This window comes from Crocuta crocuta, unplaced genomic scaffold, assembly GCF_008692635.1.
Source record: "Crocuta crocuta isolate KB4526 unplaced genomic scaffold, BGI_CrCroc_1.0 scaffold109, whole genome shotgun sequence".
Lineage (NCBI taxonomy): Eukaryota > Metazoa > Chordata > Mammalia > Carnivora > Hyaenidae > Crocuta > Crocuta crocuta.
Genome location: NW_027533088.1, coordinates 24336 through 51066, shown reverse-complemented (window position 1 = coordinate 51066; position 26731 = coordinate 24336). Strand labels below are relative to the sequence as shown.

General features: G+C 37.1%; 1 protein-coding gene across 2 annotated transcripts; it reads right to left on the bottom strand.

Annotated features, from left to right (window-relative positions):
* Positions 1 to 10599: 10599 nt before the first annotated feature.
* LOC144216596 (NKG2-A/NKG2-B type II integral membrane protein-like) lies at positions 10600 to 22176 on the bottom strand. Of its 2 annotated transcripts, XM_077745994.1 has the most exons (6): positions 21966 to 22176; positions 21484 to 21561; positions 20742 to 20795; positions 19823 to 19971; positions 11397 to 11500; positions 10600 to 11159 (listed from the first exon to the last, which is right to left on the bottom strand). In XM_077745994.1, exons 1-6 carry the CDS (start codon positions 22147 to 22149, stop codon positions 11033 to 11035), a joined length of 696 nt encoding a protein of 231 aa, XP_077602120.1. In that variant the 5' UTR covers positions 22150 to 22176; the 3' UTR covers positions 10600 to 11032. The 2 variants fall into 2 exon arrangements, with proteins under 2 accessions (XP_077602120.1, XP_077602121.1); XM_077745995.1 differs by lacking the exon at positions 20742 to 20795.
* Between the last annotated feature and the right edge of the window lie 4555 nt (positions 22177 to 26731).

Below are 26731 nucleotides of genomic sequence, written 5' to 3'. Positions count from 1 at the left end.
AAAAGATATCTGGCCCTGGACTTTGTTTATTAGGAGATTTTTGATTACTGATTCCATTTCTTTTCCTAAAAATGGGCATGTTCCAAATTTCTATTTCTTCCCATTTCAGTTTTAGAAATTTATATGTTTTTAGGAATTTATCCATTTCTTCCAGATTGCCCAACTTGTTGGTACATAATTTTTCATAATAGTCCCATGTAATTGTTTGTATTTCTGAACTGCTTGCTGTGCTATCTACTCTTTGACTTGTAATTTTATTTATTTGGGTTCTTTCTCTTTCTTTTGATAAGTCAGTCTAGAGGACTATCTATTTCATTAATACTTTCACAGATCCAGCTCCTTGTTTCATCTTTTTTATTCTGTTCTATTTTTTTTTCTATGTCATTTATTTCTGCCCATTATTTCCATTCTTGTGCTGGCTTTAAGCTTATTTACTGTTCGTCTTCTCAGTACTTTAGGTATAATGTTAAGTTGTGAATTTGAGACTTTTCTGTCTTCTTGAGGTGGCCTGTGTACTTCCTTCTTATAACTGCTTTTGCTGTATCCCAAAGGTTCTGGACTGTCATGTTTTCATTTTCATTGGTTCTCATGTATTTTTTATTTACTATTTGTTTGCTTGTTTGTTTGTTTGTTTAGAGTGAGTATGAGTGGGGAAGGGGCAAAGAGGGAGAGGGTGAGAGAGAATCCCAAACAGGCTCCATGCTAACAGCGCAGAGCCAATGCAGGGCTCAAACTCACAAACCATGAGATCATGACCTGAGTCGAAACCAAGAGGTGGGTGCTTAATGGACTGAGCCACCAGCCACCCCTATTTATTTTATTTCTTCTTTATTTTCCTGATTAACTCATTAGTAGAGTGTTCTTTAATCTCCCTCTGTTTGTGGTCGTCCAAACTTTTTTCTTGTGGTTGACTTAAGGTTTCATATGTTGTGGTTGGAAAACACGCATGTTATGATCTCAAACTCTTTATACTGGTTAAGGCATGAACTGTAACACAGTATGTGATCAATTCTATTGAAGGTTCCATGCGTACCTGAAAATTAATGTGTATTTTACTGCTTTAGGATGAAATGTTCTGGTTAAGGCCAGTGTGTCATTCAAAGCCATTGTTTCCTTGTTGATCTTCTGCTTAGATGATGTGTCCATTGCCTTAAGTGGGGTTTTAAAGTCTCCTACTGTTGTTGTACTATTATCAATGAGTTCTTTCATGTTTGTTTTTAATTTATTTATATATTACGGCTCTCCAGGTTGAAGGCATAAGTATTCACAATTGTTAGATCTTGTTGGATTGACCACTTTATTATATTATAGTGTCTTTTATCTCTTGTTACAGTCTTTGGTTTAAACTTCAGCTTGTCTGCTATAAGTATGGCTACTCCACCTTTTAAAATAACTTTTTTAACATTTATTCATTTTTGAGTGAGAGATAGAATGCAAGTGGGCTAGGGACAGAGAGAGAGGGAGACACAGAATCCAAAGCAGGCTCCAGGCTCTGAGTTGTCAGCACAGAACCCAACACGGGGCTCGAACCCACAAGCGGTCAGATCATGACCTGAGCCAAAATCTGATGCTTAACTGACTCACCCAGGTGCCCCTACTCCAGCTTTTTTTTTTTTTTTTTTTTTTGATGTTTGTTAGCAAGATAACTGGTTCTCCATCCCCTAACTTTCAATCTGGAGATGTCTTTAAGTCTAAAATAAATCTCTTGTAAGTAACATGTAGTTCAGTCTTGTATTTTGTTGTCATTTCTTTAGTCCATTCTGATACCCAATGTCTTTTAGCTGGAACACTTACTCCATTTACATTCAGCATAATTATTGACAAATATGAATTCAATGCCATTATATTACCTGTACAATTGGTGTTTCTGGAGATTTTCTCCATTCCTTCTAGTCTTTGCTGCTTTTGGTCTTTTTCCCTATTCAATAAGTCCCTTTTAATATTTCTTGCAGGGCTGGTTTAGTGGTCATGAACTCTTTTAATTTGGGGAGAGGAAACTTTTTAATCTCTCCTTCTATTCTGAATCACAACATTGCTATATAAAGTATTCTTGGCTGCATGCTTTTCACTTTCAGCACTTTGAATGTATCATGCCACTCCCTCTGGCCTGCCAAGTATTTGTGGAGAGATCTGCTCCTAACTTTTTTTTGTCAAGTTGGTTTACATATAACACCCAGTGCTCATCCCAACAAGTGCTCCTAACTTGATGTCTTCCCTTGTAGGTTAGGGATTTCTTTTCCCTTGCTGCATTCACAATTCTTTCCTTATCTCTGTATTTTGCAAATTTTCCTACAATATGTCTTGGTGTTAGCCATCTTTTATTGATTTTGATGCAAGATCTCTGTACCTCCTGGATTTGGATGTCTGTTTCTGTATCTAGATTAGGGAAGTTTTCAGCTATAATTGGCTCAAATAAACTTGACCCATTTTCCCCTCTATTCCTCTTTCGGAACTCCTATAATACAGATGCTATTACTCTGTGGAGTTGCTGAATTCACACTTGTGATCCAATGTTCTTCTTTCCCTATTACTTTCAGTTTCATTGTTTTCCATAATTTTATCTTCTATACTCCTTACTTGTTTTTCTGCTTCTTCCATCCTTGTGCTCATTACGTCCACTTGGTTTTGCATCTTGTTTATACCAGCTTTCATTTTGGCATGACTAACTTTTAGATCTTTCATCTCTGTTATAAAGGTCTCTATGGTTTCTTCTATGCTTTCCTCAATTCAGGCTGGTATCCTTATGAATATTGTTTTAAGTGCTGGCTCAGACATATTACTTATGTCTATTTTGATTGGCTCCCTGGCCATGTCTCTTTTTGTTCTTTCTTTTAGGGTGAATTATTGTGTCTTGGCAGTTTGTCTAGATTTATGTCTTTTCTGTGTTAGGAAAACCCGTTCCTGGTTCTATTTCCACAGAAGCTTTCCCACGCTGTGATCAGTAGACCTGGTGTGAGTGAAGGGTTTGTGCTGCTTTTCTGGGGGAGAGGTCTGCTGTGCTGGTTCCTGGGCTAACATGCCTTATTTAAAAAGGCACCTGCAGAGCACAGGGGAGCGGGGCTTGGTATAAGTGGCTCAAGCCTCCCCTGTGCGTGCTTTGCAGCTTTCTGAAGTCATTTGATGCTGAGGGGAGGGGTGAAAAATGGCACTGGCCTACTCTCTTCCCCACAGAAGGAAGTTCTCACCCACCGCTGCTCAGGAAGCCCTGACAGAGGAGCAATCTCCCCTCTTGTGTCTCAGGATTCAGTCGTATCTGCCTTCAGCTTATCTGTGTCTGAATTGCCTGTGTGCCTGGCAGCCCAGTGCTCCTGTGTTTTATCTCAGGTATGTGACTGGATTTCAAAGAAATTTCAGTGGCCTGGTTGCCATGTAGACCTGTGCTGATCCTTTTATAGAGAATCTCACTGCGCCTTGGTTGGTGCTGATTTGTCCCAAAAAAGCAGTCTCGTGACTGCCAGGGGCTTGGATTTTATGGCAAAAATAGCAAGAAGCCAGCCACCTGATCAGCTACCTTAAGCAGGTGTCCCTGCTCATATGCTAATGAACGGGGCAGGTTCTCTGTCCCAAGAGGCAGTGCTGCCTCTCCTAAATGCACTCCAAGAAGGGGAAGTGTCTGTCTTCAGTGTGACTCAGGGGACTCTCAGAACATGCTGTCTGCCCCTGGGCCTCCGCTTTCTTTCTCCACAGGAGCACGGCTACCTACTAGGCTCAAGCCTATCAATGGTGCAGACTTTAAAACTTCCGGTTTTCGAGTTCCACTGCTTGTAAAACCCTGTGATAACCAACCCCTCTTGTTTTCCCACTCAGTGGTGTTGGGGAAATAATTTTCTTGTGCAATCTTGCTGGATTATCTCTCTCCCTCTAGTTTCTTCTCTCTCCGTCTCCATGAAAAGGACTCCCTCCCTCCACAATGCCTGCAATACTTTCCTCTCCCAAGTCACATCACCCCATCTCCTCCCTCCGCCATGGCCTCTTTTCTCCCTCAAGTTGTGGAGATGGTTCCGTCAGTCCCCAGTTCAATTTCATGGGTGTTCAAAATGATTTCATCGTTGTGTAGCTGCTGAGGGGCAAGGGAAGGATAAAGGCCTTCTTCTGCTCCACCATCTTATTGCTCCCCCACTTCTAGTTTATTTTCACTTTTAGCTATTGTACTCTTCAGGTTTGAGTGCATTTTAAAATATTGATGATAATGTTTCAAACTATAAATATATATTTGTATTAGTATTCAAGTGAACCGTTAGAGCACTTTCAGTAAACACATGTGAGATTGGTTAGGTCTTTTCACTGTTTGAGAAGGCATTAAGGTAGTAATTTGTGTGTTAATTACACACACGTTACACACGTTAATGTGTGAAGAATGTATGCTGTAAAAGAGAACACAGTAAAGAGATATTTAGAGCATATTAAATCAACAAATTCTAACAGAGGAAAGTTAAAATATTTATTGTGGAAGATAAGAGAATAAAGAAAAAGTAGAGTTCAAAGAAATGGTAGTTTTACCCCAAATTAAATTATGAGTATATTATATTGAACAATCATGTCATTTTGCTCACACAGAGATAACATATATTAGCAAAACGTACATGATAACTTAAAAATTACACTAATTTAAGCAGAATAATTTTAATTCCAATACCAAGAATGTTTAACTAACTGTTGGCTCTTTTAAGGAGATACTTCCTCAACAGAGCAAAGGGAATAATGAGCCTATCAAGATTTAACAATATGAAACTGCATATGGTGGGAGAAAAGTGGGAGAAGCCTGCTCTAGCTAATGTACTGTCACAGTACAAGGTGGGAACAATTGCTGGAAATGATGGAGCACATTTCATAAGGGTAGATTGAGTGTCCAGACCATTAGTGATGTTCATAAAACCTGTATGCACTTAATAATAGAAGTTCAACAAAGATTTGACAAAACGGAAGAAGTAAACAATCACTAAAAAGAGATTAAACAACTGGATCTTCCTGCTTATCAGACAAGTAGATGTATCTGTACGGCTATCAAAAGACTTAATATGCACGCACTTAAATACACGATATAGTAGTATAGAATATTCATATATTTTTTTAAATGTTTAATGTTTATTTTTGAGAGAGAGAGTGAGGGAGGGGCAAAGAGAGAGGGAGACACCAAATCTGAAACAGCCTTCAGGTTCCAGGCTCTGAGCTGTCAGCACAGAGCCTGAAGGGGGGCTCGAACCCACTAACGGTGAGATCATGGCCTGAGCCGAAATTGGCTGCTCAACTCACAGAGACACCAGGGCGCCCCTAGAATATTCATATTTTTAAAATTCACATGAAAATGTTCCCAACAATCTTTTAAAAAACACTGTGAACTCACATTTCCAAGTATATTAATATAAAATATATGGAACTGTGATGTCACTGCATTAGCCAGCCTTCACAATTAGGTACATGTAGATGAATATTTACATTTAAGTTTTCATAATTAAAAATAAATAAAAGCTTGCTATTGGTACTGCAGTCACGCTAGCCATGTTTAATAGAAATGTTAACCGTGTCCACCTGCAAAGAAAATTCTCTAACTGCGGTTCACCTAAAATAAAGTCAGTAACCAATAATTTGAAAGTCCTTTAATGGTTTTAACTCACTAACATATTTCTAATTAGCATATGAGCCAAATTTATAATCACAATGAATGTCTACAATTTTTCTATAGGATTAACAAGAAAAAACATAACAGCAAAATTGTGTCTTGTGCAATATTAATTGCCTTTAGTGCATTTATTACAAAAGAGAAAGAGAACAGCAGTCTGAGCATATATGACAAGAAACTAAAATATGAAAGCAAACATCAGGTGAAATTAAATCTGAATGAAGTCAGTAAAAGAAAACACTAAATGGTACAGAATCATGACAAAGAACAAAACTGTAGTAAAGAGGGTCATAAAGGACAAAGGTATTCTCGTTGAAAAGACAATGAAGTGGATAAGACTGTCAAACAAACAAAATCCACACAGATCTTATATTTACATTAAGCTTGGGAACATATCATTGTTTTTGTAGATATTAAAGGGCAGTAAAGCCATATTGTAAATAGATGTGAACATTTATATGGAGCAGAAAATTCCCAGAAAATGAAAATTACCAAACTGGCGTATAACAAAAAGAAACTTGAGCAAACGTAGCATGTATTAAAGAAATTGAGTTCATTACAGAAATTGTCCTACAAAGAAATCTACTCAGAAGCTAAAATGGCATTAATAGTGAATAATGACACTTAAAAAACATTGATCAAGTCGCTTACCGTTATTATAGTTGTCATTTGTAAACACTGGAAGACAATGTTGCAACCTTTGCTTTGAATACTCACATAGTCTGCAAAGAGCTTCACAGAAGTTGGTCTTTCATTTACCTAGATACTTATAACTTATCATTCCTTTCTGACCTTCTCAAATACCCAGTTTTCCATCTGGTACTATTACCCAGAAGCCTGAAAAATTCCTTTCCCTTAGCACTTCTCTCAATGCAGGCCTGCCAATGACGGAGGTTCCGAGTAGTTGTTTGAAAATATCTTAATTTACCTTTATTCTGGAAGGCTATTAATGACATAGAATTCTGGGTTGGCAGGTTACTTTTCTTGAGATGAATATTCTACTATCTTCTAAATTTCATAATTTCTAATGAATTTCAAGACATATCAAGTGTTGTTAGTCTCTCATTGCTTTCAAGATTTCCTTTGGATCTTGTTCAAAAGAATGACTACAATGTATCCACTTGTGATTTAGTTTCTATTTATCTTATTTAGATTTCCCTGGGCTTCCTAGGCTTAACTAGGTGTTTTTCAACAAGTTTGAAATAGTTTCACCCATTGTTTCTTCAAATATTTTTCTGCCAATTTTTTCCCTCTCTTGGTAAGATGCTAATTACACATGTCTCAGAACTCTTCATGTTATCACACTGATCTCCCTTTGAAAAATTATTTTTGCTCCTCTCAAATTGGATGATCACTGTTATCCAACTACAGCATTTGGGGACCCACCACCTAATTTTTAAATGTTATTTTATGAGATGAGGCGCCAGAAAGAAACAATGGATGTAACTAAGGGAAGTGCCTCATAAAATGTAGAGCAAAGCAACAGTTTTTAATGTTCATGTCTGATTTTATCCCCAACTTTATACTCATCATGATTACCAGAAAACAAAATTTTCCGATTAGTAAATTTGGTTCATGGGATTAGGCAGACACAGCACCGTCCTTCCTACATTCTCCTTTGGAACAGACGCTTGCTGCTCTGTTACAACAATGGTAAATTTCCAAAGTGCACCACCTTCTCTAAATTTAGTACTGAAGTGAAGACTGCTTAACTCTAGGATCCAGAATAACAAGCCCATTATATTCAACACCTAGCGTATATTTTCAGAAAGGTAGATGCAGAGAAATCTACCATTCAGTTCTTTATATCCCTGACTTCTCCATGACTCTTTGTACTCTGAATTCACGCTTGATTAATACCCTCCTAATTTTGTTCCATATGTATACAGTTCCAATGGTTTGGGTGAATCCCCTAACCCATGCTTACTCTACTAAATAATTCCCATGGCTTCTTATGGACGCAAGTAAGATGTTAGGTACCTTTCTATGCATGTATTTAGATATGTAAACAATAGGGAGAAAATTGGGAAGTGTTCCACTTCAGAATGTACTATGCAGCCTGTCTCTTCCTTTTCTCTATTCTCGATAGTAAGAGATGCATACATGTCAATGGGATACCCCAACATTGGAGAGAAAAGGGCATTTCATTCCCTTCTTCCCTAGGATGCTGCAGGTTCCCCCAAATCTAGGAACCGATCAGGCTACCTTTCCCAACTTGGCAATTCCCTTCAAAATGTCTTCAGTTCCATACAAGACAGCCCTTACGTATGTCGAAGTAACACACTGGGCGAGAAGACTGGGGTTCTTGACCAACAAGAAAAACAACGGAAATTGGGGCTTGATTTCCAAAATGGAAATGCATGCCCAGGAAAAAATTACTCTTGTTCAGTGTCCATACACAATGTGTTTGAATTTCTCAAAGACTTTTTTCAAATGCAAATATCTTTGACGTATATGATCAAAGTGTTTAAGTCATATTACATTGCCATTGCCCAGTTAAACCAATATATTGTAACAATTGAGATTTGAATGCGCTGAAAGGAAGTAGACAGTTTTATTTGAAATCAGCTTTTATTAAACAGTAGGAAGAGCAAAATATGAACGAATCACATATAACAAGAACATCATGTGGTTAGGCTTTATTTTGAGGATATTTAGACATTATATTATTTATTCTTCAGATCAGCCCTATGAGGTGGCTGTAGTTATGATCGTTATATCACAGGTGATGGCATAGAAGCATCAAGATCTTAAGTCAAAACGACTGAGATCTAGTGAATACTTGTGTACCAAGAGGTACTGTTCAAGTAATCTCAAGTTACTTTAGGAATATGATACTATTTCTAGTATATTTTTCAGAAGATGAAACTGAGCCTGAGCAGTTATGTAACTGACACAGGCAAAGAGTGTGCATTCAGAAATCACACGGAAGTGATCTAGTTGCGTTGCTGATGCCCTTAAACTTTATCCCATACTGTTTGTTCCCCATTTGTAAATTGATCAAGGACCCTGGAGCAAGCATCTTTTTGATGAGGTTTACCAGTACACAGAGCTATTTTACAAGAATTTTTGGCACAGCAAAAACAAAAACTAGTTGGGAAGTTAAGGACTAATTTTTTTCATCTATTTCTCAATAATTTTCTTCTACAAACACATTTATCTATCGAATGAAATATAATAAGAGACATACTCCTATGGCTAATATGGTTATTTTTCAGTGAATCTACATTTCTTTCTTCTGACCCCTTTGAAAAGAGTATACTTTACAGACAGTCAGTGATATATTTGGCCATTTTTTCTTGTTTCACAATATAATGTGAGTGGGAATGGGATAGCAATGAGTTCAGGCATCAAGAAGCACATTCTGCTCGTTGCTATCTCTGCTAGAAAAGATCATATGCCAAGTAGCCTACTATTCTAAGAATAAAATATGAAAAACAGATCTGAGCTGAATTGTAGTCTAGAGCCAAGTCCATACATGCCCAGCCTTGATCAAATAAATCATAACCAAACCACAAACTGGCGAATGAGAAATAAAGACTTATTTTTAAGGCCAATGCAATCTTGGGTTGTCTGCAACACAAATTTAGCAATTAATTACAGCTACCGATTACATATAATTAAACATGATTTTAAATATTCATATAATTTCTCTATGAGCATAAGGAGTAATTAATAGAATTTTAAAAATATGTTATCTTCAAAGAGATCAATGTATATGAAATATGAATTTATTTTGCAAATAATAATCAAGTTTAATCGCTCTTCCCCTGTACTTGAATTAGAGCGAGAATATCTCTGCATTATTATCAAACTACAGACGTTTGTTCTAAATTCTGACAATAACTAGCTATTTGACCCATGCAAACATCCTTAGACTTTTAATCATTGTTTTGTTCACAATTTAACATTATTTTTTATATCAAAATATTTTCTAGCACGGTAGTAAAGAATGACAAAAGTGGGGACAAGAGGAATTTGATAAAACCAGATCTCGTGCAAAATATCCGAAGTCCAGATGGGGAAAACGACACTCAAGAAAAAGTATCCAAGGACACTGGTTATTATCTAATGAAAAGCCAATCCTCACCAAACAATGAAATATTAGTGCTGCACTTTGGTTTGGTTTTCTGAGGAAGTGGATAGATCTGAATGACTCATATAGCAATCCTGTGGTTGTTGCATCTCAGCCCTGAGTGCCCGTTAACAATTTACTACTTTCAGCTCCAAATCTTTACCTCGGTGCCCTGTTCTCAGATAATGGAGGTAGATCTTACTAACTACCTTGTCAGCTTACATGAGATTGAATTCTGTCAGCAGAAGACAATGGAGAGACACTGCAACAGAAAGGGTTCTTCTTCCAGGTTTCATGGTATTTTCGCCTTTGGCTGCTATGATTTGGTTGCCAGCTGGATGCTTGCAGGTCAGCCTCTAGCAGGCTTTAGTATCCAGTACCAGTCAGTTTCTAGCCCTCGGGTCTGTGACTCCTAACACTCTGGCAGGAAATTCTTTCTGCTTGCCCATCACAACCTGAGATTCATTATCAACTAGTTCAGTCTGTGGACTGTGGCGCTCCTCTGTCCCGGAACAATCCAGTGAGTATGTCTGCCATGAAGCTGTGGGCAGCCATACTGTCTTCAATGACATTTCAATCCCATCTTCAGAGAGTAGACTTGGCTTCCCAGTGATCCCTCCCTTGGGTTCTCCTTTTAACCCTAAGACATTCTTACCATTTTCTTTATCTTACTAGCCTTTCCTCTTCGTAGGCTTTCCTCTTACAAACTTTCCCTTAAAAATAGATAATTGTTTAACTCAAACTTCTCCAGGTTTCTGTCTCTTGCCTCAATTCTGACTAAAAACCTGCCTCCCTGGATTGTTCAACCTTCTTTTGCAGCCCATTTAAGGGGTAGGACAAGTCAATTAATTTTTGAAATATGAGTGGAATTGTTCATCTTTTTAAAGACTTTACAATAGCAGTGCTTGATATTAATTATATCTTGTAACTTAAATATAATTTAGTTTAACAAATATCAAAAACTTAAGAAATGTGTTACATGTTCCTGAGACTATATTATTTACAGTAATATAAATAAACATTGAAAAATAGTTCTGCAACACCAAGGTTGAAACCCGAGGTACACTTTGGGTTTTGGGTGATTATGATGTATCACTGTGGATTCATCGTTGGTAATAAACGGACCACGTTAGTGAGTGATATTGGTAATGGGAGACGTTATGCATGTGCATAGACAAGAACAATATAGGAAATCTCTGTATCTTCCTCTTAATGTTGCTGTGAACCTAAAATTGCTCTAACAATAACATCTTAAAAATACTCGGAGAAAACAATCGTGTGGCTTTGAAGAAGATAAAGATACGCTCTTTAGATGGTGTGATAGCATTATACCAAAATTAGGTAACTAGTGCTTGATGCTTACAAACGTATGGTCTTTCTTCTAAACAGGACACAAGAGACGTTATGTAGGATTCAAAATTGAAATATGGACAATTCCGGTCACTCTCTGAGGATGCTGACAACCTGAAAGACAGAGAATTTTACCCTTTTAATCGGAACAACATATAACATAATAGTTTGATGAATAAACAATTGATTCAGACTACTAGTTATATATCTAAATCTAAATATTTCCCAGGTCATGTCTATGGAAACACTTTAACAATTGTGTTTTACCTAATTGTCCACATGTTAATGTTTTTCCTTCTAAGATTAATTCTTTATGGCATAAAATATAAAAAAAGTTCTCAAGAAACTTACCCTTTGGGAAAGAGTCTTAAGTCTTTTCGCGACACAGACAAACTATTATTGCTGCTCGGGGGGACTATAATCCATGAAGAATGAATGACGAAGGTCAACAAATACTATCAGAAAACAAATGTCATTAAAAGTCAAATAAAAGTCTTGTACACATTTGAATTCTGTAGTAACAAAATTCATTCTTTCTTACTTTACGTACTCTTTACATTATAATACAATGTTATACCCTGGACACATTATAAAAGTTATCTTAGTAGGACTAAGTGGAGAGGACAAATTGACAAAGAAAACAATCGTGGTTCTGATCATTGATACGAGGTTCAGAGTACTTTGTGGAATATTTGCACTGGAATAAATCCTAGAGATTCAAGTAAGAAGTGCATTTGTAATTTTCTTACATAAGACTGCTCCCATGCCTCCCCACCTGCCCACCCTAGCTTAGCGATCAAGAAAAATTCTTATTTTTATAACTGGAGACGCTGCAAAAAGCAATGGCGCCGGTGCCACAGGGGGAAACTTGCTCAGCAGTTGGGCTGGGGGCAAAATTGCCCATTGATTTTTCATCTCCAAGTGCCAATGTCACACAGTAATGATGAGGAAAACCCATATTTTTACTGGTCAGAGGTTTTGGTCTTTGTGTCAAGCATCGTGACTCCCATAAGTATAACAGGAAGCTATTGAATGTGAAAATATAATGGAGGAGTTGGAATTAGCTGTCTACACACTCTTGGCTACTATAAAAATACGCGCACATGGAGAGGAAACCAAGATGAGCCCAAGAGAAAGTAAGAGCACAAGGAGACTTGAGAACTGGTAGTGAAGCTATGAGCACTCCTCTCCCTCACTCACACACTCACACATACACATGCACAAACATCACACGGAAGACTGACTTGCAGTATTTGCACACAGTCTTTAAACAAATCCTAGTGGTGGCGGGGCACCTGGGTGGTTCAGTTGGTTAAACATCCAACTTCGACTTGGGTCATGTTTTCACAGTTCCTGGGTTTGAGTCCCGCATTGGGCTCCGCACTCTGGTAGTGTGAAGCCTGCTTGGGATTCTCCCCCTCCCCTCCCTCTGCCCTTTCCCCACTGGAGCTTTCTCTCTTTCTCTCAAAAATAAATACACTTTAAAAAAAAACTATTGGTTGGCACATAAGCTACAAAATCACAAGGGCAATCCCTTGCACGATAAGCTAAAAAATGAAAACAATAGGAATTTGGAAAACCTGAACAAAAATATCCTCAGGCCAATTTAGAGGAGGAGATTCTGCAGTAAAATTTATGCAATTAAAAAAATAATCTAGGTAAATGAAATAGAATGCATGCTTACTGAACTATATCATCAAAAATGTCTAAAACATCCAAAAAACATGAAAGGAAACTGGAAAATCTCTTCAATACTAAAGGAAAGCATACGTCAGTAAAAATTCCTACTGGGATAAGATGTTACATTTATTAGAAAAAAGTATTTTAAAGTAATATTTATAAATGTATGTAAATTATCGTAAGAATTAGTTCAAATAATTAAGTGAAAATATGATGGCTGCAATATATCAAGTAGGAAATATCAGCAAGTAATAAAAGTATACAAATAGACCATAGACAAATTCTCAGTTTATAAAAACATACCAGAATGAAAAAGTCACTAAATCGACTCCCTAGAAAATTTAAGTTACAGCAGAAAAAATTGGTGAAGTTGAAGAAGGAGTAATAGTATTTATTCTTCTCACAAGGTGGAAGAGGAAAAAAGAGAGAACACTTAACAGAGTTTAGAGACCTTCCAAACAGTATCAGAAGACCAGCATATGTCTACATATAATCTGAGAAGGAAGAGGGGCAGAAAAAGAAAATCAGAAAGTCAACCCTAAGTCACAATGAATGAATTACTTCTTAAAATTATTTAAGATAATAATTATTAAAATTATTTTGGATCCCAGAGGTTTAGCAAACTCATTGAACTATCACAGAGAAATCCACAACTCAAGACCACTTAATAAAATGACACTTGAGAACACAAAGAAATGCTCTTGAGGGAACAGGATGGATTAAGAGGTGACTAAAGTCAGTGTGAAAATCAGGGAATGGGAATGGGTGGCACATCTTCTACCTCCATCAGCCTTAGACTACAATATCTACCACAGAGTCTATATGTGCCTTGCACACTATTTCAGACTGGAGAAGGGGTGACATCAGCAAGAGGAGGCAATAGGAACCCCCAGACTCTAAATCCCTCATGGAAACAATAACTTAAAAATGCATTCAAACACAAACCTCTGGATATTCAGTCTAATTATTTTTAATAAAGGTTTCAAGATCATTCGATAGGGAAAGAAGAGTATCTTTCACAAATGGTGTTGGGAAACTGACTATCCACCTGCAAAAGAATGAAGCTAGATGCTTACATTTCTACCACATACTAAAGTTAACCGAAAATGAGCTAAAGACCTAAACGTATGTAAAACTAAAAATTCCTTTGAGAAAACATGGGGGGAAATGTAAACAACATTGTAATTGGCAATGATTTCTTGGGTAGGACACCAAAGCAACAGATTCCAAAGAAAAGTCCATTGCAGACAAATGGGTTACATCAAACTACCACATTTCTTTACATCAAAGGGCATGATCAACAGAATGAGAAAACAGAATGGGAAAAAATGCTTTCAAATCATGGGTCAACAAAGGGATTCATATCTCAAATAGATAAGAAATCTTATAAGTCAGTAACAATACAACAACAATAACAAAAACCGAAGTACCAAAATAAAAAATGGGGAAAGGAATTGAATCGACATTTTTCCAAAGAAAATGTACAAATAGACAATTGCTCTAGGAAAATCAAGTGTCTTTTTGTGAATATGGGTAATGTGGTATATTTTGGGTCATGTGGGTCTGTTTGTTTTGTTTTTTTCTTTGGCAACAACTTAAAAAATAAAAAGGAAACAAAAAGAAGTGAGACTGACAGTATCAAGAGAAAAACCACTCATTACATTTAGGAAGATAGCAATATGATAAATAGATGAGCCTCACCACAAATAATGAAGAATAAAAGACTGGGAAGGTCAAATTCAGAGCTGAAAGTACTGAAAAAACAAAACAACAACAACAACAACAAAACAAAACAGAAAGTCTCATCAAACAAGAATTATAAATTCAATGGGGCACCTGGGTGGCTCAGTCGGTTAAGCCTCTGACATCGGCTCAGGTCATAATCTCACGGCTTGTGGGTTTGAGCCCTGTGTCAGGCTATGTGCTGACAGCTCAGAGCCTGGAGGCTGCTTCTAATTCTGTGTGTGTGTGTCTCTCTCTGATCCTCCCTTGCTCATGCTGTCTCTCTCTCTGTCTCAGAAATAAATAACATTAAAATTTAAAAAAAAAGAATTCTTAAAATACAATAACAAAAAAGGTAAAATATAAGCAAAATATTTCAATAGATACTTCACCAAAGTATGGATGGCTAATGAGTGCCAGAAAAAGATGATCAACACTATTAGTCATAGAAACACTCACATAAAACCACTACAGACCAGACCTCCTGTTCTACAGTGATAGTGTTGTGCCCAAATTGCGAGTCCCAGAGACCTCCAAGGAGCCGGCACCAGTGCAAATACAAAAGGGTCTTTATTACAAGCTCAAGCAGGGGCTCACCCGCCTACCAGTGTAGTGGCAGCAGGGTGAAGCCCCGAACAATAGCGAGTAGGGTTTTTATGGGGTCAGGGACAGGGGTGTTACAGTGCATACGTTGTACGTATGGCATCATCACATAAGCACCAATTACCATTGTACACTGCCCATGGTAACAGCTTTGACCATTCAGTACCTGTGAGGTGTTCATTACTTTTGGTGGGACCCAATCATGACTTTTGAGAATCCTCTGAAAATGACCAATTATGAGGTGACTTAAAAGGGCCCACGTGGGGTTCAGGCAAGCGGTGAGAAATTGGCTAGTTTGTATAAAATAACTGTCTGCAGTTCCCAGCCTTGACTCAGACCATAGGAGTGTTTTTTGATCAGCTGATCTGAGGGAGGTCCGAGGATGGTTTTAGCCTTGAACAATCTGAGGCTTTTCCTGGAACTGGGGCTACGTGCAGCCCGAGGTTGCTCTTAATGGAGGCCTTAATCTCAAAATGACGTTACTTAGGCTTTTCAATAGGATAGATTTCTCCCAATTCCTCCCTCCAAATACAACTACAACCTGGGACAATACACATGCGACAACATAAGAAGATTCAGAAAGACGATGAGAAAGCTGACAGAACCGAGCACTGGAGACCCGAGGAATGACAGTGCAGGGTGAGCTCCCTGGAATTTCTCTTTATCTCATATATCCGAGACTGGTGCCAAAGCGGCTACTAAACTACAGACACCAGTCGGTACACACAAAAGTCCCCAGAATGCTTTTTCTCTCCAGTCAAAATAACGGGGAAAAGGCGTGCTAGAAAGACACGAAGGTTTTAGGCACTAACTTTATCATTCCAACAAAAACCCACGGACTATTCAACAAAAATATCACCTAGGCATGTAGGGGAAGTCAAGGCATTCTCTGATAAAGGAAAACTAAGAAAATGTGACACCACCAGACCCACTCTGAAAGAGCTGCTGAAGGGAATTATCTAAACAGAGATTAAATGANTTGTGGGTTTGAGCCCTGTGTCAGGCTATGTGCTGACAGCTCAGAGCCTGGAGGCTGCTTCTAATTCTGTGTGTGTGTGTCTCTCTCTGATCCTCCCTTGCTCATGCTGTCTCTCTCTCTGTCTCAGAAATAAATAACATTAAAATTTAAAAAAAAAGAATTCTTAAAATACAATAACAAAAAAGGTAAAATATAAGCAAAATATTTCAATAGATACTTCACCAAAGTATGGATGGCTAATGAGTGCCAGAAAAAGATGATCAACACTATTAGTCATAGAAACACTCACATAAAACCACTACAGACCAGACCTCCTGTTCTACAGTGATAGTGTTGTGCCCAAATTGCGAGTCCCAGAGACCTCCAAGGAGCCGGCACCAGTGCAAATACAAAAGGGTCTTTATTACAAGCTCAAGCAGGGGCTCACCCGCCTACCAGTGTAGTGGCAGCAGGGTGAAGCCCCGAACAATAGCGAGTAGGGTTTTTATGGGGTCAGGGACAGGGGTGTTACAGTGCATACGTTGTACGTATGGCATCATCACATAAGCACCAATTACCATTGTACACTGCCCATGGTAACAGCTTTGACCATTCAGTACCTGTGAGGTGTTCATTACTTTTGGTGGGACCCAATCATGACTTTTGAGAATCCTCTGAAAATGACCAATTATGAGGTGACTTAAAAGGGCCCACGTGGGGTTCAGGCAAGCGGTGAGAAATTGGCTAGTTTGTATAAAATAACTGTCTGCAGTTCCCAGCCTTGACTCAGACCATAGGAGTGTTTTTTGATCAGCTGATCTGAGGGAGGTCCGAGGATGGTTTTAGCCTTGAACAATCTGAGGCTTTTCCTGGAACTGGGGCTACGTGCAGCCCGAGGTTGCTCTTAATGGAGGCCTTAATCTCAAAATGACGTTACTTAGGCTTTTCAATAGGATAGATTTCTCCCAATTCCTCCCTCCAAATACAACTACAACCTGGGACAATACACATGCGACAACATAAGAAGATTCAGAAAGACGATGAGAAAGCTGACAGAACCGAGCACTGGAGACCCGAGGAATGACAGTGCAGGGTGAGCTCCCTGGAATTTCTCTTTATCTCATATATCCGAGACTGGTGCCAAAGCGGCTACTAAACTACAGACACCAGTCGGTACACACAAAAGTCCCCAGAATGCTTTTTCTCTCCAGTCAAAATAACGGGGAAAAGGCGTGCTAGAAAGACACGAAGGTTTTAGGCACTAACTTTATCATTCCAACAAAAACCCACGGACTATTCAACAAAAATATCACCTAGGCATGTAGGGGAAGTCAAGGCATTCTCTGATAAAGGAAAACTAAGAAAATGTGACACCACCAGACCCACTCTGAAAGAGCTGCTGAAGGGAATTATCTAAACAGAGATTAAATGATAAAAGAAAGAATTTTGGATCATCAGGAAGAAAGAAAGAACAAAAGAAAGAATAAAACTATTATTAGGTTGAATGGATTTTCCTACACCTCTTGCATTTTCTAAATTGTTTGTATTTGAAGCAAAATTATCAGTTGAAACAAAAGTGTAACACCAATGTGATCCTTAGTGTATATAGAAGAATATTTCAGATGATTATATTATAAATGGACACAGTAAAGGGACATAAAGGAAAGGAAAGTTGTAAATTTTACTTAAACTGCTCTGGGGATGATAGTCTGTGTAGACTGATATATGTATATATAATTATCTATATAAACATATATAATACATATTACTTACAGAAAGCAGATTAGAGCATATATGTACATATTTACAACTTCGTATATATATAAAGTTAATTGGGAAGTAAAGATATACTTTATTATAGATTAAGCTCCATCAATTGGGTAATGATGTAGAAAAATGTGACCTTCACTTTTATCTGACACCATCACAAATACAGCATTGCAAAAGTTAAATTCCCAGTGGGTCGTAAACCCTATTTAAGAGTTAAAAAATAAAGAGAGAAAGGAAAATAGATAAATTCTAGAAAGTAACATAGGAAATTATATTCATATACTTTCACTAATTTCTGAAAGATCTCCCAAATAATCACTACCAGCCAAAATGATAAACTGGACTGGAGTAACATTAATAAATTTTGGTCATTAAGAGACTCCAATTTGGGAGCAAAAATGTAAGTCACAGAGTCAAAAATCTATTTACATCTTATAAACTCAAGAAAGAGCTCATATCTGAAAATGACCAGGATTCCAAGAAGGAAAAGAAGACACCATCCAGGACAAATGGGCACGAGACGCACTCAAGCCCTTCTCATCCTCAAGATTCACAGCCCAGAAAAATGGTCCTGCTAAATAGCCATCAGACTTCCTGTATTAAGTTTTCTGAGTTAATTGAGTTTGGGATCAAGGGACCATTAGGTACAATGCGTATTTACAGAATATTCTAGAAAAATGTAATGATAATTTAATATATTGACATATACACAGATTTTTGACCATGCAATTTCATACTAATGATTATAAAAATTATATTATAATCATATATAAACACAAAGATAAAGTTATATTTATATATTATTATTTTATAATGAAAATATAATATTTATATTCCATAAATACACTGTATACTATATGGTTGTGTATAATAAATTTATTATAAATATCATATGTGGAAAAAGACATAGGAAAGGGTTTTCATAAAATAAGTATTCATAATACCCACATACTAAAAAAACTGAATTTCTGAGAATAGATTTTAAAATATCATATTCATAAAACACAGCAGCAATAATTCACAACTATAGACAAATTCAATAATATAGATAGATTACAAATAGCATATGGGAGCGAAGGGAGACACACATAAACATGAATACTGCATGATTCCATTGTATTAAGTCCAAAACTAATCAAAGTTATTTCATAATATAAAAATGGGCAGGGCTGATAGAGACTCTAAGCGTTTTATGTATGTGTGTATGTATGTATGAACTTGTTCATTCATTCATTCATTCATTCATTCAAAGAGCAGAAGCTGGGGAGGGCAGAGAAAGAGGGAGAGTATCCCAAGCGGGGTCCATGCTGTCAGTGAGGAGCCAGGAGAGGGGTTTTATCTCACAAACTATGACATCATGACCGAGCAGAATTAGAGTTGGACCCTTAACCCACTTAGCCACCAGGTACCTCAGGCTCTAAACTTTTATGATCTGATTTGTAATTACCTGGTTCTAACTACTTTGTGATAAATTTGCACAATCATATGCTTAGCTTCCTTGGTGTGTTAAAATAAATAGGAAAGTTCATTTTAAGTAAATGGGCACTTACAGAAGCACGGTTTTCTATAAAAAGCAATAACTGGAAGTTACCAAAGTTACATTAAAAGTATACAAATATAAATGAAAGTACACTTGGGTGGCTCAGTTGGTTAAGCATGGGACTCCTGATTTTTCCTCAGGACATCATCTTAGGGTTGTTAGATGAGCCCTGACTCTGACTCCATGCTGGGCATGGAGCCGCCTTAAGATTGTCTCATTCCCCCAACCCCACTCGTCCTCACTCTCTTTCTCTTTAAAAAAATATATTTATTTATTTATTTATTTATATTTATTTTTATATTATACATATATTATTTATATTTTATATTTATATATAATATTTATACATATATACATATGTATAGAGAGAGAGCAGGAGAATCAAACTATGAAAATTTAGCAGACTTTAAAGCAAACTACAAGTAGGAAAGCTATGGATTAATTCTATAAATATAATATTAACTAATATACTTTTAATAAAATCTGGAAATCTTGGTATCTTACCGTGTCTTCATTATCTATGTAGAACAGGCTAGATTTCTTAGAAGCACAGGACATCAGACTCCCGTTCCATGGTTTATTTTCAGTGCTGATGTAATAGCAGTGGTTGGAATATATAAGCCACTCTTTTGGACAGCGTCCACAATGATAAGCTAAAAAAAATTATGATATATCATCCCAAAGAACTTTGAATATTGACAAATTCCAATTAATTTACATAGTTGCATATGTAAACACATATATGTATCTATACGCACTCACAGGATGGTATAAATAAAACAAAATATGACTACTACACTCACAGAGAATGGTCAGCCTCTCATTTCCTAATTTACGTGCCCATATAAAGCAAACACAAAAATATCCATCCCTACGTGTCCCAAAAGACAGCTCTACACATACTGATTGAAACCACTATTTTAAAATAGTAAAACTATTTATCTTTTATTATGTTATAGAAGGAGGGCATTTGAGGCAATTGGTAACAATGGGTGTGGTGATTTTAAATTTTTTTTTAATGTTTTATTTATTTCTAGGAGAGAGAGAGAGAGAGAGAGACAGCATGAGCAGGGGAGGGTCAGAGAGAGAGGGAGTGACAGACTCTGAAACAGGCTCCAGGCTCTGAGCTGGCAGCCAGCACAGAGCCCGACGCGGGGCTCGAACCCACGAACCGCGAGATCATGACCCGAGCGAAAGTCGGACGCTTAACCGACTAAGCCACCCGGGGGGCCCCGGGTGTGGTGATTTTAAATGAGAATTCCTTTATATTGTTGTATAACAGGTAATTCTCTCCTGTAATCATAATTTCTGAAAATCATGATTTTCTAATTGATTTCCCCAGAAGCCTCTAGCCTCTCTAGCCTCAGAGAGAGTTAAAATGGAAACTATACTAATATCAGAATTTTGAATATGATGCTGTTACCTTTCTGGACCCTTGTTTCCAGGGAAGAATTGTTCTGTTCTGGTGTGTCAGTACCTAGAAAAATTAAAGCAATCCTGATACAAATGTAATGTTAAGCTAAATAAATCATAATGATTGAGTTTCTTACTTTGAAATTTGGTGTATTGTTTGGAATTAGAAAACTCTGTGGGCACCTGAGTGGCTCAGCCGATTAAGCGTCTGACTTAAGCTCAGGTCATGATCTCACCGTTGGTGAGTTCAAGCCCCACATCAGGTTCTACACTGATAGTGTTGAGCCTACTTTGGGATGGTCCCTCTCCCTCTCTCTCTGTCCCTCTCTCAAAATAAATAAGTAAACTCTGAAAGAAGAAAACTGTAATAAAATTGATTTTCCCAGTAAAAAGTGAATCAATTAATGAAGACGTGGGGAAATCCTTTCAAAAGCCTAAAGAACCAAACCACACCATCTTTTACAGTATTTGGTTTAACCAATCTCAAGAATTGATTTGTGTTTCTCCATTAGGTCTCTCCTACTTCTTGAAGAAAATCTGAATGAATATCTATATAATAGATATCTGAATATGTAATACTCTCTACAATTATTGTTATTTCTACTTTTAACAAATTCAGGATAGCCATTCCACATTTACAGCATACATGCACTAAAACGAGATAATAAAATTCATAATGTTATACAATATTTTTAAGCACTGAGGCTCTTTACAGTGAAACATTCATTTTAGTCATTCAAACACTTACTTACAGTGAATAACAGCTATTGTGACCACGGTGGACATCAAGACCAGGCAGACGATTCCCAGGGTCCCAGCAATAAGTTTCCCTGGACATGGTGGCAAAGAGCAGAAAGAGAAATGAAAACACTGAGAAAGGATGCACAGAAAGAATCATTTAGGAAGTTTACATACAAGTGAAGCAACGAGGCACAGGAAATCACATATAAAAACTTGGAACTCAAATCCATTATCTACTATTGTAATCTCTCAGAACATACCAATGCACCCGCAGGAAATACATGACCCCATGAGATGTTGGTAAGGATCTACAAGTTACAACAAAGCCTGAACAAAGTTAGTCCTCAGGTTTGAAGTATAATACCGCATTCCAACTTCAAGCTCCTATCCTCACCCATGAAAAATACATAAGATCATTCCCTGTTCATTCCTTACACCCCTTGCCCCAACTGCACGTCATAGTACAGTTATACTGTGCACTAAATGTTTTTACCTTTGCAGTGCGAGTCCTTGCCACTCCCTTGAAGGTCCTGAGAAGCATTTTGAAGATTTAATTCTGCATAGGTTATTTCCTGCTCAGTTACTGAAATGGAACTTATAGTGCCCTTCGGTTTTTTCTGTTTTTTTGAGTACTTAACCTGATTGAGTTCCGCGTACGTAACTCCTTGGTTATTCATGCCTGCAGCTGAGTAAGGTCAGGCACAGTGCTGTCTGAAACTGCACTGAAGAACTTGATGACTAGTGTATGTAATGCAATGTCAAGATTGCTAGTACAGTCACACTGGGTGGAGTGTGGGGTGAGGGACACTACTCATTTGCAGTTGAAGGATGTAAAATCTGATACTAACTTCCTGAGAGGTTTAAAGAAGTGTGTCATGATAGAATGGTGGTTTTTACATTGCTATTCTGTTTGACAGAATGGAATTGTTTGGAAAAATGTAAACCAATAAATTAGTGAAGAAAGCAATTCATGAATAGTCCTGTCCTTATGACTGTAAGGTCAGATTCCACAGAAACATTTCAACACTATATGAAGAACCAGGTTAAAATTAAAATGCTGTATTGGAAAAAAGTGCCACAGCAAAGTTTTGGCAATTTTTAAATCTAATATTGGCTAAAAATTGAGTGCTCTAAGATTTAGCATATATAGGAATTTCCTATAGGAAATGACTTTTATTTGGGGGCTTACCTATATTTACTAAAAGATAATGCAGTGCCATCAATTGATCTTTTATTTTGAAAAACTGTGGAGTTCTGAGAAATTATGAAATTTTATTTTTTCCACGTTTTAAAAAATGTTTTATTTATTTCTGAGAGAGAGAGACAGCATGAGCAGGGGAGGGTCAGAGAGAGAGGGAGACACAGAATCTGAAACAGGCTCCAGGCTCTGAGCTGGCTGTCAGCACAGAGCCCAACGCGGCACTCGAACCCATGAACCATGAGATCATGACCTGAAGTCGGATGCTTAATCGACTGAGTCACCCAGGTGCCCCAGAATTATTAATTTTAAATGAAAGATTTTATATGTTGCAAAATGTTATGTGACACACTAAACTTTTCCAAAACCTGAAGAATACTGAAAACAAAACAAAACAAATTTTAAGTACTTATTCAACCCCAGAAATTAATAATTGATTTAATGGCAAAGTATGAGACCATAAAATCATAAATAAAAGTATAGATTATTTACGGGAGAACACTGTTAGTATAAGCTACCAGAAAGATCTATGAATGCAAAGGCAGTGAGGGTAGCTCTAGTTGTATAGGGAATTCTAAATATTCAAATAAATGTGACTTCATAATTTGTCAATGAGGTCAGCAGGTAGAGAAATCTGGAATTCTTCCTGGCTCTCAAACATACAAAGTATGACCTTTAAAAAGTTACTTCCTGTCTTACAACCTGCTTTTTACTAATCTATAATGGAAATTAAAATAAGTAAAATATAATGCATATAAAGCCCTTAATACTCAATCTGGCTTTTCTAAATTCTAAATAATCTATCAGTTATTTTAATATTTTTTTTAACACCACACTTACATTATCTTTACTGATACACATGCTTCAGAACATGGAGCACAATTCATTAGACAGGAGTGTCTTTCAGTATTGAATATCTTTTTTGCCAAGTGTTTTTCCATTTTTCAAACAGTCTTGATTGTTTACAGCTCAATTTAAGTTAGCATTTGACAGAAGAGAATTCATCTACCTTTTTATGAAAAATAAAGGTGTTTTCATTCATCTAAGCAAATGTGTGAGAAGTTATGTTTGACCTTTTTGATTTGATGGATTCATTTTAAGAATCTACTTCTAACTGCTAGGTAAATATCAAATTATATATGTAATTATAACTCATGACAAATCCAAATTAAGTTTCCTTGTCCCGGCACTTACGGAATCTCACTTGAATTCATTTGATTTGCAAACACAGTTATGCCTTAATGCACTTAGTTGCTGATCCACAGGCAAGAGTTAGAATATTTTAAGAAGTTCTCCACTGTATTTCTTATTTTTTTCCTGTTTGTTACCCTGGATTGTTGGAATGCAGATACCAATACTGCCCATGATTTGATTGTGTATTAATTGTGCCTCAGGTGCATCCCATCCAACATTTGTATCTCCCACTAAGTGAGGTGACCAGTAGAGAGACAGGGCAAGAGTGACACATACCTTCTGTTGGCCAGACAGTTGTGCATCTTCCAGTGGGAACCAGGTTACTCTCATAAACAGAGAATGTCTGTGATCTTCACAGCCTGCCGGCCCTGTGAGACCTCAGAGTGAGGCAATAGTGGAAAAAGCAGATTTCTCATCAATGTGTCACCTAAATTTGAACAGGAAATTCTTACCCTTGGGCTATTTTGAAGACACTTTATCTCATCACACACCTCCAGAATATGGAGCTTGTGTGTCATGTCATTTGGTTTGTCCCTTGGCAAGTGCCTCTGAGAAATGTTTATGTTCCCCAAGACATTGAGGCCAGAGGCTTGACGAATCTGAATCACAAACACTGAGAACTTATGCCTAGTGCAAAATATCTTAGATGTTTAAGTTTTACTTTTAGATAATTCTGCTACATCTTGGCGTTACATACTTCTTTTTTTTATGCTCTTGTTATATCATTTCTATTATACTGAGCATAATCTAAAATCATCATCCCTGTAACAGGTATTTAATGGTATTTGACAGTCATTCTGAAGACTTACTACATGTTCAATTATATTGTCACCATCACAAAGATAGTAATTTCAAAACCCATCTTCTCAATTTTTCTGCCCTAGTTTTAATATATCTGTACTCAATATTACTCGTAAAGGAGTTATTTGAGCTTCTGTGAAAAAGGTACATGACTGTAGGAAGGATAAAACACTGAACAATAGCACCATGCCATAAATTTGAATATTAAATAATTACTTATATTGTTCATTGGTTCATCCTCCAGGGATAGCTAATTGTCTCTATTTAACTAGGAAGATTTGTTGTAAATGAGAAAAGCCCAAGTCTAACTAGGTACGTGGGAAAATGAATGTGAGTTTTGAAAAGTTCACTTAACTGACAAAATTGGGAGAGTGCAATGAAGGTACTTTTAAAACACATTTAAATCACACATGGGCATCAAAAGATATAAAACATTAAACATAGATTACCTAGTTTGCATCAATGGAATTTCCCCCCCCCTTTTTTTTTTAACATTGTTGGATTTCATTTGTGAATAACTTTTGAGGATATTTGCATGTATATTTCTATTGGCCTGTGGTTCTGGGTTTTTTTGCAAAATTGGGTAACTATTTTAATGTATTTATTTTTAATGATAGAGATTTGACATATAATATTATAATAGTTTCAGGTGTAGTCATACTGATTCCACATTTATACACATTATGATAACAATCATTGCAATAAAGCTCTTTACAAGGTTAATACAGTATTGTTGCCTATATTCCCGATGCTGTAATGACACCCCTGTGACTTATTTATTGTATAACTGAAAGTTTGTACCATTTACTTTCTTTTGCTTATTTCAGCCATTCCTTTTTGTCTCTTTCCTATGGCAATCACAACTTTGGTCTCTCTATATAGGTGTCTGCTTTTGTTTTGTTTATTTGCTTTTAGATACCACATTATCAGTTAAATCATATGGTATTTGTGTTTCTCTGTATGACTAATTTCATTTAGCATAAAACCCTCCAGATCCATCAATATTCTCAAAATTGAAAAAAAATTATTCTTTTTTATTGCTGAGCAATATTCCATTGTGTGTGTATGTATCCTTGTGTGTGTATGTGCATGTGTGTGTGTGTGTGTATCTCACTTCTCTATTCATTTATCTATAGCTGGGCAAATGGATTTAAAAAAATTTTTTTAATGCTGTTATTTATTTCAGAGAGAGAGAGACAGAGCAAGCAGGGGAGGTTCAGAGAGAGGGAGACACAGAATCCGAAACAGGCTTCAGGCTCTGAGCTAGCTGTCAGCATACAGCCTGAGGCGGGGCTCGAATCCATGAACCATGAGATCATGACCTGAGCTGAAGTCGGGCTTAACCGACTGAGCCACCCAGGTGCCCCACAAATGGATTCTTTCTATTTCCCAGCTATTGTAAGTAATGCAACGATAAACATAAGGTGCATACATCTCCTCAAGTTAATGTTTTCATTTTCTTCAGATAGATATGCTGAAAGACTTTGTGGATGTTACGGTATTTATATTTTTAAATTTTTGAGGAACCTCCAGACTGTTACCCATAGTGAGTACACAAATTTAAACTCCCACCAACAGTGTATAAGCTTACCTTTTCTGCACATCCTTCCCAACTTCTGTTATTTCTTATCTTTTTCATTCTGACATGTTTCAGTTGATGTATCATTGTGGGTTTGATTTGTATTTTCCTGGTTGTTAGTGATGTTGAATATCTTTTCATGTGTCTCTTGGCCATTAAAAAAATTTTTTTTCAAAGCATATCTACTCAGGTCCTCAGTCCACCTTTTATTTTTAAAATTTTTTTAAAAAATTTTAAATTTATTTATTTCTGAGAGAGAGAGAGACAGCTCAAGCAGGGGAGAGTCAAAGAGAGAGGGAGATACAGAATTCAAAACAAGCTCCAGGCTCTGAGCTATCTGTAAGCACAGAGCCTGTCGCGGGACTCAAACCCACGAACCGTGAGATCATGACCGGAGCCGAAGCCGGACACTTAACCGACTGAGCCAGCCAGGTGCCCCCCTCAGTCCATTTTTTAATCACTTGTTTCTGTTCCTTCGATGATGGGC